The following is a 17,836-nucleotide window of genomic DNA, read 5'->3' as shown; positions in this document are numbered from 1 at the left end:
CTAAGACTGAGAGCTGACACCCTTATCAGCTCTTCTTTCAACACTGGAAACAAACGCTTAAGAGATCCTTGCTCTGAATTTTTTTCCACAAAAAATATGTGTCCTACATGCCAGACGCACCTAGAGCTTCTTAAAAGACCCCACTTCCCTGTTCTGCTACTGCTGAGGAAAAATACAAAGCCAGTGAAGCCGAAGGCTAAAATAAATAAATAAATTAATGAATGAAAAGGACGTAGTAAAGAACATAATTTATTGAAGACAAAATCTAAAGCAGAAATAAATACATGAAAGTACAACAGTGTGTGTGATTTACTTGGTGAACCCAACAATGAAAAATGAACACTTTCAGTGGTAACACACAGAAGTAACAATGTCCCATGAGGCCACTGGTTTCTGCAAGTATCCCAGCTACTTCTTAACGGACCGCATCAGACAAGACAATTGAAGAAAAAAATAATAATCTGTAAGTGATTTGTCAAACACGTCTTCATCATGCACTCCGACAACAAAATGAACCGTTTGCTGTTAAAATTAGAAATGTTTACAGGCCTCAACATGTATAATAAATATAAAATTAAAAAAAATTAAAGCAATCAATAAAGACAGTCATTAGGACAAATTAAATTTAGTTTGAGAGGGTTAGGGTTTGATAGGTAATGAGTTCAGGAAGTGTGTGTGTTTTTGGGTGGTGGGGTGGGATGGGTTTAATCAACTCAAAAATATAAATCATTTAATGAAAACAATCTAGAAATTAGGCAGGATTGATACATTCATTATGTGCATATTCCCCATAATTTTTAGACAGACAAAACTGAAGTTAAGACCTTCAACATCAGGAGCTTTGAAATGTGATATGGTGCTGCTTGAATTTGTAAAATGCCTTCTGTAGAGAACTCATAGAGCTGAAATTCAGAAATGATGTCAATGAAAAAATACCAGGCAACCACCAATTGTGTTAGCTGTAATTACACTGGCACCATGTACCGTACATTCGTGAATAGACCGGACAATCATGTTGGCCCAGTGCTTCATGAGCACAGTGACTTTTTTGGGCACACTTTTACCCACCAAAGAAATACAGTGCGTAAAAGACACTGCAAATACGTTCATGTGCTGCTATGAAGCAGAGCTTCTGATTCCTTCTTTATCAAGATGGATCTACAGCAAACATGAAATACAGAAGGCGTTGTAGTCCAGTTGTAGTTTCAAACACAAGCAGACACCAGTTTTACAGACATTGGGGACAGGGGAACAGACTTGATTGGCACCATTTAAAAAAAAAAATCTAAACTTTTACAAATTCACAATTTGATCCATTGGAAAAAGAATTTAGAAAAAAAAACACACAAACCGATTGTTCTCAAATGAATTTAAAAAGCAATGGATGGATAAAAGTTCAATCAGAAAAATGGAAAGCAGGAACGTAAAGGCGTTAGCTTATCAGCGGGAGCTGATATCTCCTCTTGATCACAATGCCCTTTCAGATTACAGCTGATTTACAGCAGAGATCCTACACATGCATACAGACACACAGACACAAGCACGAGCAATACTTTGACCGAGCCCTCAGTGCTGTCCTCCCTTTAAACAAGAGCTAAGAATGACCCCATAGCTTCAAGAAAACAAATGGCTCAGATAAATAACCTTTCATTAAAAAACCTAAATTTGTCCTTGATGGCATGTTCAATTAGACACAATCAACTTCCAGTCAATCAAATGTCTACCCATGAGTTCAACATATTCTCCTACTCCTCTTCAGTTTGTCCACTGTTTAACCCTAGTTGGCTGACAGCTTCATCCAAAACCAGCCAGTCTGAGAATATCCACAGGCTGCCCCTCCCTCCCTCCCTCCCTCCTTCCACAAACAAACTTGGTCCCTGCCGCAACATTTAAGACTCTCAGACTCACCATTTTGTGGTTCATCGCAATGGAATTTAGACATTTGATTAGAACACGCAATTTAGCTTGAACATAAATGTTTTGTTTAAACCACAAACATGGGGCATGTTATGCCTGTCCCCCAAAATGTAAAAAAAAACCCGTCAAGTCTAAATGATTTTCTGGCTAAAATTAGGTAGCACATTAGCTTTTTCTGACCTAAATGTAGCTTCTTTACAGTGCATCATTGTGGGAAATACAGATTGTTGGTTTGCATGACTCTTAACGTTAATGCCTTGCACAAAAGTACCAATACAACTTTGCCCATTAAGAGCAAGTGCTCCTGTGTCTGTGATGTAATTCATGTCCATCATTAGTTTAAAAATGAGCTTGAATGATCACTGAAACCGAAGGAACAACGGTCTGGAATCTGACTCTTACTGACATGCAAAAAACTGCATTTAGGGCTTTCCAATGTAAAAGACATCACCAATCTGACTAGAACATTTATTCAACCTTTCCCCACTGGTTTCCCTAAAACTAGTGGAGCTGAGCAGAACTGTCACACCATTTTTCATCACGTAAAAATTAAGTGTAATCAGCATCTGAGATACAGTTTTTATCATTCACATTTCGTACAGCATACAGGACCAATTTCTCATTAATGAATGCCAACATACCACTGACAATTGGTTAATATTATTCTAACTCATACTTTAGTCTTTTCTGTTATTAAGGTTTTAGAAATCTTGCAATCCAAATAAAAAGGTAGTGGTCGTAGTAGTAAAAACAATGACACAAGAGTTCACAGAGTCAACTGTGGAGGAAGCACTGGAAAGCTCAACCAGAAGCTCTGATGATATGGTCAGTCACTGTCAGACGGGTCAGAGGGAGGGAGGGGAGGATGGGTTGTGAGGAGTATAGTCATCACTGCGGCCTCTGTGGCCCTCTCCCATTCAGTCCTTTCTGATCAGGCTAAAACACAGTAGCCTTAATGGTGGGGCCTGACTTGCCACTGCTGGGTTGGGGTTTGGTGATGCTATCCTGCCATGAGATACTGATGGTAGAAGAGGCCAAAGAGGGAGGTGGAGAAGAGGCAGGCAGCAATCCACCAAGTGAAGAAGGAGAAGAGGCCCCTGAAAAGCAACGGGCTGAAGACAGTCCGCAGGCCTCCCAGGGCCATGGACAGCTGGGCCACCGACGCCCGCGCCCCCGTTTCTACCGCCGAAGCCTCTGTCGGGGCTTCCAACGGTGCCGCGCCCAACACAGAGGCAGAGTTCATGTCATAGGTGCAAGGCAGGTTTTCTTCGGGATAGACCCACCAGGAGTGCCCTCCTATATAAATAAAAAAGGCAAAAGGGAAGAAATTAGCTTGAATTTTAGGAGGGGCAAAATAGTATTGTGAGCTGGAGATTTCTCACGGTACAGTGCGCGACTCACCTAAGGTTTTTAGCAGCAGAGTTGTATGCAGCAGCATCACCAGTGGTGCCACATACTGTAGTGCGATTACACACAAGTAGTAAAAAACACGCGCAACCTGGGTGAAATGAGAAGACTTCAATTAATGTGGGCTTTTACACAAAAAGTACAACAACAAAGCAAGACATAAAGGTTAGGAGGAAAATTACATTTTTACTGATGATGGTCTACACTGGATGTGTGTTCATACACCCGTCACAAAAGCAATGAAATAACTCCTACTTAAATCCACAGTACAGTTGTAGGCAAAAAACTATTCCACCAAATATAGAAAATGAAAGTGGACTAAAAATAGACACTCTTCACAGCATACCTGTATTTGCAGCGAAATTGCTTCTAACTTTGGACTCGACCAAACAGTCAAAAAGGGAATGATAGTAGCTGTTGTGTTTGGCCACAACTGATGCCAAACCTAAAACACACTCACTGATAATGTATCCAATTTTCAAGTGCACCACAGGTGGGATGCATGCCTCCTGCATAATGCATGTCCTGTGTGCAGATGACTGAGTTTTGCACTCTATTCTTAAATTCACAAAGACAGGACCCTAAGTGTGTCTATATTTGCTTTAAATAAAGAAAAATTGTCTCTCTTAAATGTTCTCCACCTCTGCAAAACAAGATTACTCTCAAATTACTGATCTTACTTTTAACTAACTTTTAATTCCCTCCACTTTGCATTTCCAAATTGATGCAGCTTTGCAGATGGTTAGTTGTGTACAATTAGAATAATTATTATATCTGGTATTTTATTCACCATCTTCTGCAGGTCAACGGTACTTATCCTTCCTGCTTCTCTCTTCATCTGGTCCACACCCTTCTGGGCCAGGTTGAGGTAGGCCTGCAAGTGATGTCTCATCATGGCTAGCCGGAGTATACACAGCAGTATGATAGTCCATAACCGCAACGTGTCATACGTCTCCTCACTCATCCTTATGTTAATAGAAAGACAGGAACACGTAAGATGAACGCATGGCGGCTTTGTCTGGCCCACAAACTCAGCACTAGCATCTGCTCATTTTAACCCAGGTTTAACACTTAACACTGTCTGGATTGTCACTTCATCTGCGTACTGAATATGTTCCTTATTTCATTGCACCTTTTGTCAATTCCAATTGTATAACTGCAGATTCATGGTTTACACTCATTTTCCAGCAAAAAAAGCCACAATTACTGTTATTTTTCACAGCTTTGCTACGTGGCCGCATCCCCCATGTTTGTAAGGCAGGTTATTAGCCCGTGAGCTATCAAGGGAGTCCAACTTGCTCACCTACCAAATACAGATCAATCAACAAGAGGTGCGAGCATGTACACCCTTTAGCACTCTCCTGTTTTTAAGAAATGTCTCATACATGAGCTCACAAAGCATTTCACCACTGACCTTATTGCCCATGCTCAATTATTAGAACCATTAGCAAAGAAAATTATTCCAGACTTTCAACTAACTAAAGATAGTTTCTTCTCCTACTCAACAACAAAAATGTTAAATATCTTATCAGAAAATGGGTTATCGTTTGCACATACTGACTATGGCTATAAACAATTGTTATTTGTAGTATACATACAGAGTTAAAAACAACATGTGCAAAATGATGTGAATTTAAAGTTTTGGAAGGAATCATGTAGTCACTGCATGGAAAGCATATTATATTTATAATGAGAGGTTTTGTTGAAAATCAAATGTTTCAAATGATTGTTGGAACCAGAAAGTTGCTTTTCTACTTACAAAGGCACACCCTCCTTTTCCAGTGTGGGGTTCAATATGTAGTCCTTGGTGATGGGCTTCACCCACAACAGGACCATGATAAGAGGGGACAGGAAGTTGATATAAAGCAGAGTCCTATGGAAAAGGGAAGGTTAATGAGAGGATGTCCAGTCAAACCAATAGCAATGCCCAAACAACAACTTGTCCCCCTTTACAGATAATAATGTCTTAATATGAAAACATGTCATCATCAATGCTTCCCATGTATTTAAACAAAATACCTAGTGAAAGCTGACATAGTGAGAAATAAGGCGAACGCTATCGATGCAACTTTCCCCAAGGTGGGTGAGAAGATAACCAGGGGCAGGGCGCACATTTTGAAGGACTTGGAGATAATCCATGCTAGTGCCAGAGTCTGGAGATGTAAGCTTGTGACACTTAAAGAGGGGGAATGGAAGAGGAGGCCATTTTGGAGAGTGACTGCTATGCCAGAGTGGATTATCTGGATGCAAAGTGCTCCATGCCTCTGCAACCCCTATTATGGTTGTAGACATGCCACCCAGTGAGTTCTGAAATAGAAATATGTCCCAACTAAGGAAGAATTCATCCGACTCACAGAGTGCTCTCTCCCATCACACTTGGAACAGCAGGAGACAAGAACAACTGCATTATATTTGACTTCTTGCTACTCCAGGTTGGGACAGGTTGCTACTTGGAGCACTGTTTGTTGTCAATAGGTGCCCATTGTGTATTAATTAAGCCTATAGATACTGCACATTATGTTAATGATTTAACCATTAACATCAGACACATGTATATTCAAATTAAAGTCCTAAGAATTCACAAAAATTCCCCCCTTACAATTGATTGAGGATAAACATTTGGACACTCGAGGCTCTAAAGCTGGGCCTAAAGCACCTATAAAACACAGTGCCACTAGTGCAAATCATAATAAACAAGTTATAATTGTGCCTTGACCAAGAACTGATCTTTAAAAGTTATGTTTCATCAAAGTTTATCATGGACTCACTTTCTGGGTGCCTGAGTGACTACACAATTGACTATTTCTGTAATTGTTTTTTGTTTTTTTGTAGTGGACTTACTGTGTAAATTTGCCTTCAGTCAGATTGAGCGCATCCAGGTGCATCTGTGCCAATCTCAGACCAGGGAAAGTTAGAAACGCTCCAATTAGGGAGCAGAGCAGGGCCAGGATCAGCTTGAAGGTGAGTTTAGATATGGGACCCCTGTGAGAGAGAGGGGGGAAAAAAAATCACATAGATACTAATGAAGTTCCAAGAGTCATAAAGAATTCATGAAGGCTGATAAAAACAAAAAAACAACAACACTACTACGAGCATAATGATTTTGTACTTACTGGGACTCTAAGCCCTGGTGTTCCAGAAACTGTTGAGCGCTGTCAGAGAAGTTTTCAAAACCTAGAAAAGCAAAACAAAAAAAAACAATACAGTGAGTCATTCACTCAAGTGGTTGCTCAAAGTTTTTTTTTTTTTTTTGCGAGAAAAGCATGGTGGAGCACTCACCCGTTTCCAGGCCAAACTCCAGGTAGGTTTCGGTGACGATGAGAATGGCCATGGCTTTGACGAAAAAGAAGAAACCAAATGTGATGCAGAGTGAGCGCTCGCCTCCTTCCTCCAGCTTGAAGTAGTGCGCCGTTATGGAGAAAAGGGTCTTACTGTGGGGGGGAGAGAGTCAAGGAACAAAACATCTCCACAAGCACAACTGGCATTGGAAGCAACCCCCTCTCCCCCCCCCAAAAAAAAGACGCTTTGCACATATTTCTTTAATGCTTTTTACCGGTTCAAGGGAGAACCGAAGTAAAGTCTCTCAGCGATCAACATTCACAACATACTGTAGAATGAACTGCATTTCATTCTTTACACAAATACACAGCTTGTGCACACTAACAGGTCCTGTGTGTAACCTCTCAACCCATTAATGCCACACACAAACCATGATGCCAAGCATGTGCCAGAGGTTGTTAATAGTATTTTTCTCTTCCCCCTTTCAACACTAATCAGAGGTGCTAAGGACAGAGTGTGTTTCTAAAAAACTAACCCTGGTCGCCACGGAGATGACACTGTTTCTGCAACAATTCAGTTGACAGCATACCAATTTCTCACTCCCTTTTAGTACATTTCAAGAATGGTGTTCAATCCGAAAGAGTCATCTTTCTCCCCCCCCCTCTTTGCTATTCAGTACTGTGAAGACAGCTGTATAAACACTCACCAGTTCGAGCCGGCATGAGGCTGAAAAGAGAAATACTTATGTTTGATGTTTATTTGCTGGGCTACAATTAATATACTTGCGAAGTTGGCCTTTCAACATTGGCCAAAAGGTGAGGGGGATATGCAGTCAGATTTAAAAATGTCAGTTAACAAGGAGAAAAAAAAGCAAGGTACCATGAGATGCAGATTCTTGAAAAAAGCATGACACTGTAGTTATCAGTGAACGGGGAAGGCGGCGGAGTTGATCTCCAGGGCAAGAGTCTTTAACATATCATCAGAGCTGGAATAGGAAAAGTGAAATAAAGTGTCCCTATTAACACATATATTGAGCCAACATATTCCCTCATCTTCATGGTCCCATTTCATCTGTTCCACACTCTGTCCTTTATCCCATCCCCCCCGCATGCCTATCAGCCTGTTGGCCTGTGGAAATTGGGCCTCCAATCTCCTAGGTAGGCAGGAAATGACACACAATCTGACCGCGGTGAGCCGGGGGCCCCGACCAGGAGCGCTGGAAAGATTGATCCCTGTGGTCGGTGGCAAGGATAATGCATATTATTTAACCATCATTCAGCGAAGCAAAATGCTAGGTGGCTGTGGAGCATGAAGGTAGCTGCTGCTAGCCTAGGCAGTCGATGCGTTGGCAGCCATTAACTGCTGCTTACCCATAATCAAGCCCGAACGATTTGGTTCTCTTAAAGACAAAGAGATGTTAACCATTACGACATACACGAGAGGGCGGTGAACAATGTAAAGTGAAAATAATGGAAGTACTTGCGGGCTGAGGAGAGTCTATAGAAAAACCTTAAATGTTTCCAACCCTACCCTACACACACACACACACACAAAAGTGTTTCCAAAATAAAGAACCGTTTACACATAAACACTGATGGGATTTTACAAGCTGATAAGAAACAAGGTTAACAACAGAGGGGATTGATGGAAGGATACATGACAAAAGCGAGTACTAGCAGGCACCAGACCACACTGATGTTCATCTCTCCCGAGGGCTGAGCCACACTGTAGTACAGCTCCGTTATCAGATAGACCACAGTCGCCGCTACCGTGAAATCCACAAGCCACTGGAACTCTGGGAAGTAGTGCAAAGCTGGGGGGCAGAGAAGAGTATAATTCAAATCAAAATATTCAATGTGTATATACGGACGTATGGGATGGAAACAGTTACAGCCAAACATTCTTTATTATTTCTTTATTCTAACCTAATGTGTCGACTTCCGTGATGCATTTCGTCTCAAGCTGCAAGTCGATGTCCTTGGGAACTGTTAGCGGCTTATTGTCAATGTGACCATTGTACTTCCTAGGGCAAAATGGAGAGAGTGGAAAAGCAAGAAGTAAGGTCAGGATAAGAGGAACACGCAATCCCCCAAAAATAAAAAATAAAAAAGCTAGTAAACTCAATCTTAGACCATTGTATATCCTGTGAAAATATATCATCGTTTAGGGCTTTTGTCTCACCTTGCCTGTTATACGACTGAAAAGAAGTAGCAGTGCCACACATTGCTGCTGCACCGACTGCATATTACTACAGTTCATTTTGTAGGTTTAGTGAGATGGTGGTCTTGGCAAGAGTACTCTCTTTTAACTGGAACTAGAGCTTCCTATTTGAAAACATGGAGCTCCTTTTGATTTCCTACCTCTAAACGAGCCATTGTGAATCCATCACAGGTAAAAACCCTTACTTGCTGTGACACTGAATACAGCTCTGGAATCCAATTGTTATAGATGGCAAAAGGTCCAGTTACTTTTTATTTTTATTGCTGCTGCTTCCAATACAACTGGACGTGTTCCGTGACCAAGAGGGGACCAATACACAAGGCAGAGCTAAATCGCTAACAGCAGGCAAATGTGGGGAGCCGTTCTTTAGGGCTTGAAGAGCTGTCTGGTTGGTGGGCCTCCTCAGTTCTTGGGCTTTTGTTTGTTCAATCCCTGTGTGTCCGCTGGATTCACAGGACAATGCCACTGACTGTAAGACTCGAGGCCCAAACATGCCCTGGACAGATTTCATCTCTCATAGGCACCTGACTGGGGGGGGGGGGATATAATGGGGGCTCAGCTTGGCCTCTTCACTGAGGGAGTCAGGGCCCACTAACAAAGGGAGCAGAGCTGCATGGCACGAGCTGGCAGAAAAAGGGACAGTGGTCCATCTCTTTCTTCAAGGGATTACAGAGCATGTGGAGCTAGAGAACCTTGACCTGCCTCAGTACGGGGGGAGGGGGGGGGGGTCACATAATAAGGATTAACTTTCAGTTGTGACTTCCAAATTTAAAATTCATATTTAAAAAGAAGAGCACAAAGGAGACAACACTATATTCATGTGTGTGTTCGACATATGGTTTCAACTTCCACCTGCTGCTGCCCCCAGTACCCCCCCCCCCCAAAAAAAGAAAAACCTGAGCAGAAGTTGTTTTTAGGAATTGCAAAGTAGTCTTGAAGGAAAAATCAACTTCCAGATCAGAGCTTGACACGCTTTGTGAACTTTCAGAAGATGATCCAATCCCTTTTTTAACTGTCATCCACTAAAATAGCCTCACTAGTAATGTCTCCCTAGACAGGGTTGCTTCCAAGCCGAGTTGCTCCGAGCCTCAATAAAGATCCGTAAAGGAGAAAAAACAGATCCCGTCTCCTGCCTTCTTCAAACGAGGCCTTAAATGAGCCACATAAACACAGCAGCAGCGTGATCCGTGAGCCAACCTGTCTGTGGTTTTCATCTACCTCATGTCTCCGTCTCATCTCTTCATTCCTCTATGATGGAAGGGTGGTCTTTCGTTACTCCCCTGTGCCAATGCCCCCAATACAATAGACAACAGCATTTATTCCCCCAAACACACCTGTCTTTCCTTTTCGGCTCTTTCTTTTTCCCAGCTAGGCTCCTCAGCTCATCTTCCGTGGGATGCTGGTACCACCGCAGACTGTGGACATTAGAAAAAGGAGTGATGAGAAATCAGGACGGAGGAGGAAAGAGTGAGAGAAGACACTCTAGGACAGGGGACATAATACGTTGTAGACTAGTAAAAGTAAACTGACACACCAAAGATAGATGTTGTCCTAGTATTGACATATAGCATACAATAATACATAAGGTTGATTCTTATGATTAGAGTCTTATGATAAAAAGTGGGTTACAAAGGTGGAGTCAGTGATTCTGGAGAACACTTGTTGTCAAAATCACTTTGTCAAAAACAGTGAATATCTCCTTACGATCTGCCACCTGTCCATAAAAAAAATAATGACATTAAGTAACGATTCTCTGAAATGACTTAGAAGCCTAGATGGGTAAAGGCTCTGAGCTTTGCAATTAACTCAGAAGTAGTAACACACACACACACAGACACAAAACAGACATTTCTCAAAGCTTTACTTTCTATGTGCGACCGTGATTCAAATCTTAAAAGCACCTGTGAGAGGCTTAACAACAGCAAGGTTATCTGTCCTTAAGGATTGAGTTTGAAATAGGAGCAAAGTTAAGAGCATCCTTTAGAAGGCAAACTTTTCAGGCGTCGGAATGTATTAAGATGCGCTCTGAGTGGTAAAAAGCGCAGAACGAGAGCACATATTGTTTTTCCCCCTATGCACATGTATTTACCATGGAAGACTAATTACAAAATCAACAGTGGCATGAAAAGAAAAATAATTAAATATTAAATGTGTTCCACAAGCTTTTGAAGAGCATACGTGGCACTAATAAGACGAACTGAGGCCGTCACTTTGATTTTGTATGCGCCCTCCGCTCGGGTCATCCCAATATTTGAATGTCCTTTGGTCTTAAGAGCAGTACGATTTTTCTTCTGTTAGCCAAACCCTTTTGGAACACTCTGGGTAAACACTTTGTATTTTGTTCGGTACTGAAATAAACTTCTGCTTCTTAGAAGGCGAGTGAATTGAAGAGCAGCGTTTATAGAGAAGCAGCATGCACATGGTTCTGCATTACCTGCCACTGCAGAGTAGCCATCTTGCGAAGGAATAATGAGGTATGATTTTCTGAATTACACTGGCCATCACCATGGTAACCACCAGCTGCACACCGATCACACCCTGTGGAAATAGGATGGGGGTTGAAAAAAAATAAATCACATTTGAATAGTAATTACACATGCCATAAAGCAGTTACACATATGAACGTATAGGTTTATATAGACTGAGAAAAGGTGGATGCATGTCTTTTAAATGCACCTTCACAAGTGTTACGCTACAATACATGTTTAGTTACTACTTGAGTTAGCGATGAAATACTTAAATGTTTCTCTGATATACAAAGTACTACCTAGCAACATAAACAAACACAGTGAGATCTTATAATAGAAAACCCTTTCACCCTGCCTCTGTTGTGTCTCAGGACACTTCCTTGGCAGCTTTACAATGACATAGGTAAGGAATTAGGCTTGGTAATCACAGTAGAGCTGTTTGGCTCCTCTTAACAGCTGAAGCTAACCTGTTGTCCGTCCAAAAGCTCACCACAGAGCTCAGTGTCCAGGCAGGATAAATGCTTTTGATTTGCAAGACTGCACACACAGCGTGTTCCTCTAGGTGAGGTGTTTGATTAATAATGCAGCCAAGGAAGCATTTAACCATAAATCAACCATTCTACATGAAACACCACAGGAAGGCTGCGTTTTCCTTGTAAATATTGCAGAAGGCAAAATGGTTGAAAGATTAGCGCTCGGCAACGTTGATTAAGATCCAGTGATTCAAAACAAAGAACGACCTTCATTTCACTGTAAACATCCACGGGGAGTAAGTGAGGGTCTGTGGAAACCCAGGAGTTAATCACTTCACTCTTATTCAGTCAAACCAAAAACAGACATTGAGTCATGTTATATTCTTCAAAACAATACTACTATTTGTTCTACTTTACTTAAAGTCACTATTTCTATACTATTTCCAACTAAAAGGCCTCCCAGGGTGTTGGAACCTGAAAGGGACACGGTGGCAATGTTTTAGGCTAACAACATACTTTTGATTAGCATCCATGCATATATGATTAGCCATAACATTACATTCAGATTTGGTCATTTTACATATGAAATGTGTCTCCATGCGATTTCCAGAAATTGTACAATATAATGATTGGTATGTTCGTGCAATTTGAAATGACTTATTAAGTCACAGAAGATACATATCACCCACCCCTGACTATGACCCAAAATCTAAATTGCTCTAAAATTACATTTACCTCAATATAAGAAATGTAATTAATTATAACTATTTTTTAAACACATCACCTTTTAAAAGTGGAAGTATAAGGGATCTTAATATCAATAAACCAATTACTGTTGCTGTACATTTAGCATGGTAAATACAGCAGTGCACACACCTGCACACACACCTGCACACACACACACACACACACACTGTTCAATCAGTCATAATGTCGGCCCAGGAGAATGAACAGCTAGCACCACTGTGGTAGGTTTCCAAAGATTTGGCAACATAGAGAGCTCAATATCAACCCAGCACACTTGGATCAATATTCACTTAAGCTTAAGAGGACAAAATCATTGCCATCATGCTGCGCTTTTATCCACTCGGTGTAGGTGAATGTCTGCAGGTTGGCCCATCTCTTTGGTAATCAGCAGGAATCATTGATATCTGTGCCTACACATATTTGAGTAAAATGAACCAATTAACTTACTAATACAAAATAAAAAATATATTTGTTTTTCTTTTCCAGCAGCAGCTTTATCTAAGTTAGCACCTGGGCATGAACCACTGAATCTATACCTGCAGACCCGTCACCTGAATATATAGCATTAAATCACATATCCTTCTTTGTTTCCACAGCATGATGCATCAATAGTGTTAGGTTAAACAGAACTCCATGTCCTAACTCAACGCTATTCAATAGAGACTGATTTAACGCAAAACAGGCAACTTAGAATACTCACTTAACTTTGCCTATATCGGTCTTGGTGCCAAATTTGAGAATGGTGGTCCAATAGAAAAACATGTTTTTTTCATGGCATGAGTCCTGTATTACTTGCTCTAATCTTTCCAAAGGAAAAATACAGACAATGAAGATTCTAAAAATGTGTCATCTGGGTCGGTTCATTGTCAAGCGTGTAATTTGCCTGTATCGATCGCCTGCTGCATGAAGCACATCCTAACACTATGCCTTTAGTTATTGGTAATGTTTGTGCACAATATCCTCTCCTACCAGCTGCAAACACTGATTCAAATAATGCCCCAGCTCACCGTTCTCTGGTCTATCTGCCAACATTTTACTTTAATTGATTTTTGAACCAAGTCGCACTTTTTCGGTCTGTAACCCTCCATCATCTTTACTTAAGCTTACAGCTCATGTTTATATTACCTCATTCAAATTTGCCTAAAACATGTTGAATGTTTGCAATGGCACTTTTCTATTAGAATGTTCTACAAGAAAAGGGGTTTAGTTTTTGAACATGCTGCTAACCTAACCTTGCACATTTCCTGCGACTTACATGGGGCATGATGGGAGAGGTGATGAGGCCCGACCAGCAGTCTAGACCTAGATGTTGGATTGGTCATGGTGATCCCCCAGTGTCACCCAGCATGGGGTAAGCTCCAAAAGCTAAAGTCAATACTTCTTCTGGAGTCAGAGGAGACAGTGTGGGTGCCATTCATTTGGAAAAAATCACACTCAATGAGAGTTGACGCGTGACCGAAACACAACCTTTCGGACTCAAGACATTTCTCCACGTGAGCACCGGTCAGGCTATATAGGTCAAATGTACACAGCCCTAGTATGGTGGATGCTGACCATTCTCTATGGGGGCCCTGCAGCGATCTCTGGCCTGGGGGAAATTGAGCCAGCATGGACTCCCTTATCTTGCCCGGTCCAATTGACCCCCCTCCACACAATGACCAAATTAAATCTGTAGGGGGTGGGGGACTGGGGAGCTGCGATGATAACCACCACCCATATGAGCTCAAACACCTCGCACTATTTTGCCCAATGCAACTAACTTGGAAGCAGTGAAAGCCCTTATTGACAGATGCTTCCTCAGTTTCATTCATCAACCTACTCTTGGATTCTTTTATTCACTCTCTGTAAACTGTTCAACTATTTGCTTAGAGAACACTGTCTGATAAAATAAACACTGCAGGTGTGGTTAGAGATGAGCTATACAGTAAATTGAATTCAGCATATGACTATGACTGATATTATAGGAGTATATACGATTTGATATCCTGAATTTTTCATTTCAGTGTTGAAGATTTCCATCTTTGCCCTCCTCTTGAATTATAGAACACCAAGTTACTTAGTACTACAATAAACTGTCATACGTTATCTGTTTGTTTCACCTGCTTGATTTAAAGAATGAATGACTTCACCTGCTAAGTAATCATTCCACACTAACGCTGTTGTCTAAACATGTGTCACCATTGTCGTGTCCTATAGCTGCTTTAACAGAGGACAACATTCAGCAGGTTTGGACATTATGTTTGTATAATTATGTGAAGAATAACACAAACAACGAGGTGTTCATTAAAACATAAATAGAGAACATTTTGAATTTCATACCATCTTACTGTTGATACTGAATATTATCACTGTGCTGGTTGCTTCATGACTCTAGAAAGCAGCAGTGTTTAGAGAAAAAATATAAAGATGTAATGGTTGCGTGCCATCAAAAAATAACACTATAGTGGATGCAATTGAACTGCCCAAACTTGTAGTGTGTAGTGCATATGAAAATGAATGAATGAATGAATGAAAATCAAGCACACAGTCCAGCTTGCAGTTGAAAATATATACATCTCCCTCAGTTAAGTTCACTATTCAAACACGTTTACTGACAGGTTGTAATACAACTCTTGACATGGTTTTAAATTTAGCTTTCATATTTCAGACACAAAGTGAAGCTGAGAATAAGTTACAGGTGATTTCTTACACCAAGTGAATGTCACAGTTAATCTGAGGGCACCCTGAGGTCAAACAAAGCAGGTGAGTTGGTTGAACACACCTTGACTTCACCAAAAGGTGTCCTGCAGCCAGCTGAACGGTGTGCTAACAGCTTGTTGCTATGATACGACTCATGTCAAGCTCTACCCTGCGACACTAGCTAATGGCAGTCCTCTCAAATAAACAAACATACAGACAAATACTATGTATGGGTGAACACCAGTCAAAGAAAAGGCAGACATAGTTACACACTGGTGCTGACAGAACACTTTCAGCTAACGCTAGCTAAACTACACTCAATGTAGCCTGGCTAGCTACAGGCACCTGCTCCGGCTAGCAAGCTAAGCTAACGTCACACTGTCACACTATCACAGTAACAAATTGTCAGAAAACATCATTTGGTTGAGCAAGTGCATCTAGATACACGTGAAGACATATTTCAGCAGCGATTGCTCCGTCAGTTGCTGTGAAACAGACCTGATGATGACTGACAAGCCGCTGTCACACTCACCATGTTGATGCAGTGCAGCCGAAACAGACTCTTCCCCGACAACACTGAGCTCCCCGAGTCGGAAATCAAGCGGCGAGGAGCACATAAGCCCGTCTGGCGATGGCTATGCACAAAACGAAGGGGTTCTCATTCAAATTGTCATCGTATCTTCACAGAGATCGCTTATATCGCCCACATTCAATGGATCCAACCTCCGCTAGCGAGTATTTTCAACTGCAGTAGAGGTCACGCTAAAATTTTGGGTAAGGGGGTGGGCTAAGATATGCCTGTATGTTCAGAATACACCGCGAGAATTGTAATCATTAACGCTCTCCGCAGATTAAATCAGAATACACTTATACAATACACCAAATAAATATGCATTTCAAAATTGTTTTTAATTTGACGTAGAAATTGTGATGAGTTTATAGTTTTGCAAAGGATTAGGCAAGACCGCTATAAGTGTGCATCAGGACCCCAGCAACCGGAAGAGAGATCTCCGAGAATCTCCTTATCATTATTGATCATGCATTGATAGAGAACAGATCTATTATCTATTGTCACCTCCACCACTCAGTAGAGGCGCGTTCACCAGATGTCGACACATCAACACATCAATGGAGGCATTGACACAGTCTCTTAGTTTCTAATTGTGATAATCTTGCTGTGCGGTGTGATTATTGGCAGCATGTATTGTATTTTGTAGCTGTGTCCGAAAACTAATAGGCCCCCTAGGCCAATAAGCTCAGGAGGAGACCCTCACAGTCTTAACTAATGTGACAACACTAAGTAACGTAACGTCATAGACTACAGGTCACAGCAATGCAGGCCGACCAACGTATTTGAATAATTAGGCCTACTAGAGTGTCCTCTGGTGAGTAGCCTACAACAATTACAGCATAATTTACCAGCTAGAACTATACAACTATACAGTAGCTGAAGCCAACAGGAGGGACTCAAATGCATCCTAGTGTAGGCATGTGTACCAACCTTTCTTTATATGTCCATGGTACCAACACCTGTGGTAACAGAAAACCAAAAGAAACAAACAATTGCTTGATTAAGTGAGTGCATTTTAACATCTATGATAATAATTCATGATGTATGATGTCACAATGTGTATACAACATGAAACTTCATCCTAATATAGCACATATTAAAGGTCCACTAACATATATGAAACACTTTTCATTATATTGTGCATATGGGTGAATGGGTAGCAATGTAACTTGACACATTAGACTTCCCCCTACTTTTCCGAGCTTGTTTTGTATATAAACAGGAGAGGAAGAAGCCGGTTGGGCTTCTTCCTCCACAACAGCTATGTTATTTCAGAATCCAGTCAAACTCAAAATAAACTAAACCGTGCCAAAAAACGTACTTCTTTATATTACATTATAACTGGGCAATCACAACGTGTCGTGTATCACTGTATTGGCATGGATCACTGCAGCACTTTTGTGGAGTAGGCCATTCTGGAGAACGCTCGTTGTCAAAATCACTTTTGTCAAAAATCACATAATATCTCCTCACAATCTGCTACCTGTCCGTACTATGTCTGCTGAAAGCAAATCTAGTATTAATTCACAGCCCATAGGCTCTGTAAACGGGCATGTTGCTAGCTACATTGTCCCCCTTTGTTTATATACCTTACCAGTGTATAGGGCACAATACGGAGAGGTTGCAGATTGTGGGGAGATATTCACTTATTTTGACAAAAAGTTATTTTGACAACAAGCATTCGCCAGAATTGCTGACTCCACCTTTAAAGCTGGGGTGGAGGATTTGGGGAGAAAATGGCAGTTGGGATAGAGATATCCAAATACCTCAACCGCTCCACTTGTTCTCTTTGGTCCCTCCCATATGGTCCCTCCCTGACATGCTCTACACCAACAAAGTTGTGCCAAAGTGAATGGACAGTCCCAACAGCCAATAAGAACAGAGAATCGGAGCCTCGCTCTGATAGGTCAAAGTGTACAGCTCATGTTAATTTTGACCAATCAGAAATCACATACCCCAGCTTTAACTCAACTGGCACTGCTATTGAGACAGACTAAAAGTTCCCTAGTGCCCCTTTAATAATGACTGTGTCATGCTTTATTACCTTGCAAGCAAAGGTATAGGTTTAACTTATG

The 17,836-nt window shown here is 41.2% G+C and overlaps 1 protein-coding gene across 1 annotated transcript; it reads right to left on the bottom strand.

The window, feature by feature from the left end:
• Positions 1–1,881: 1,881 nt before the first annotated feature.
• tmem161b (transmembrane protein 161B) lies at positions 1,882–15,926 on the bottom strand. Its single transcript, XM_080040953.1, has 12 exons — positions 15,723–15,926; positions 11,258–11,361; positions 10,158–10,238; positions 8,529–8,626; positions 8,260–8,416; positions 6,604–6,755; positions 6,438–6,498; positions 6,166–6,306; positions 5,084–5,197; positions 4,115–4,289; positions 3,319–3,415; positions 1,882–3,213 (listed from the first exon to the last, which is right to left on the bottom strand). Exons 1-12 carry the CDS (start codon positions 15,723–15,725, stop codon positions 2,918–2,920), a joined length of 1,479 nt encoding a protein of 492 aa, XP_079897079.1. The 5' UTR covers positions 15,726–15,926; the 3' UTR covers positions 1,882–2,917.
• Positions 15,927–17,836: the final 1,910 nt, after the last annotated feature.

The sequence above is a fragment of the Ammodytes marinus genome, assembly GCF_949987685.1.
Source record: "Ammodytes marinus genome assembly, chromosome: 2".
NCBI classification, from domain to species: domain Eukaryota; kingdom Metazoa; phylum Chordata; class Actinopteri; order Uranoscopiformes; family Ammodytidae; genus Ammodytes; species Ammodytes marinus.
This window is presented reverse-complemented; position numbering and strand designations above follow the sequence as displayed.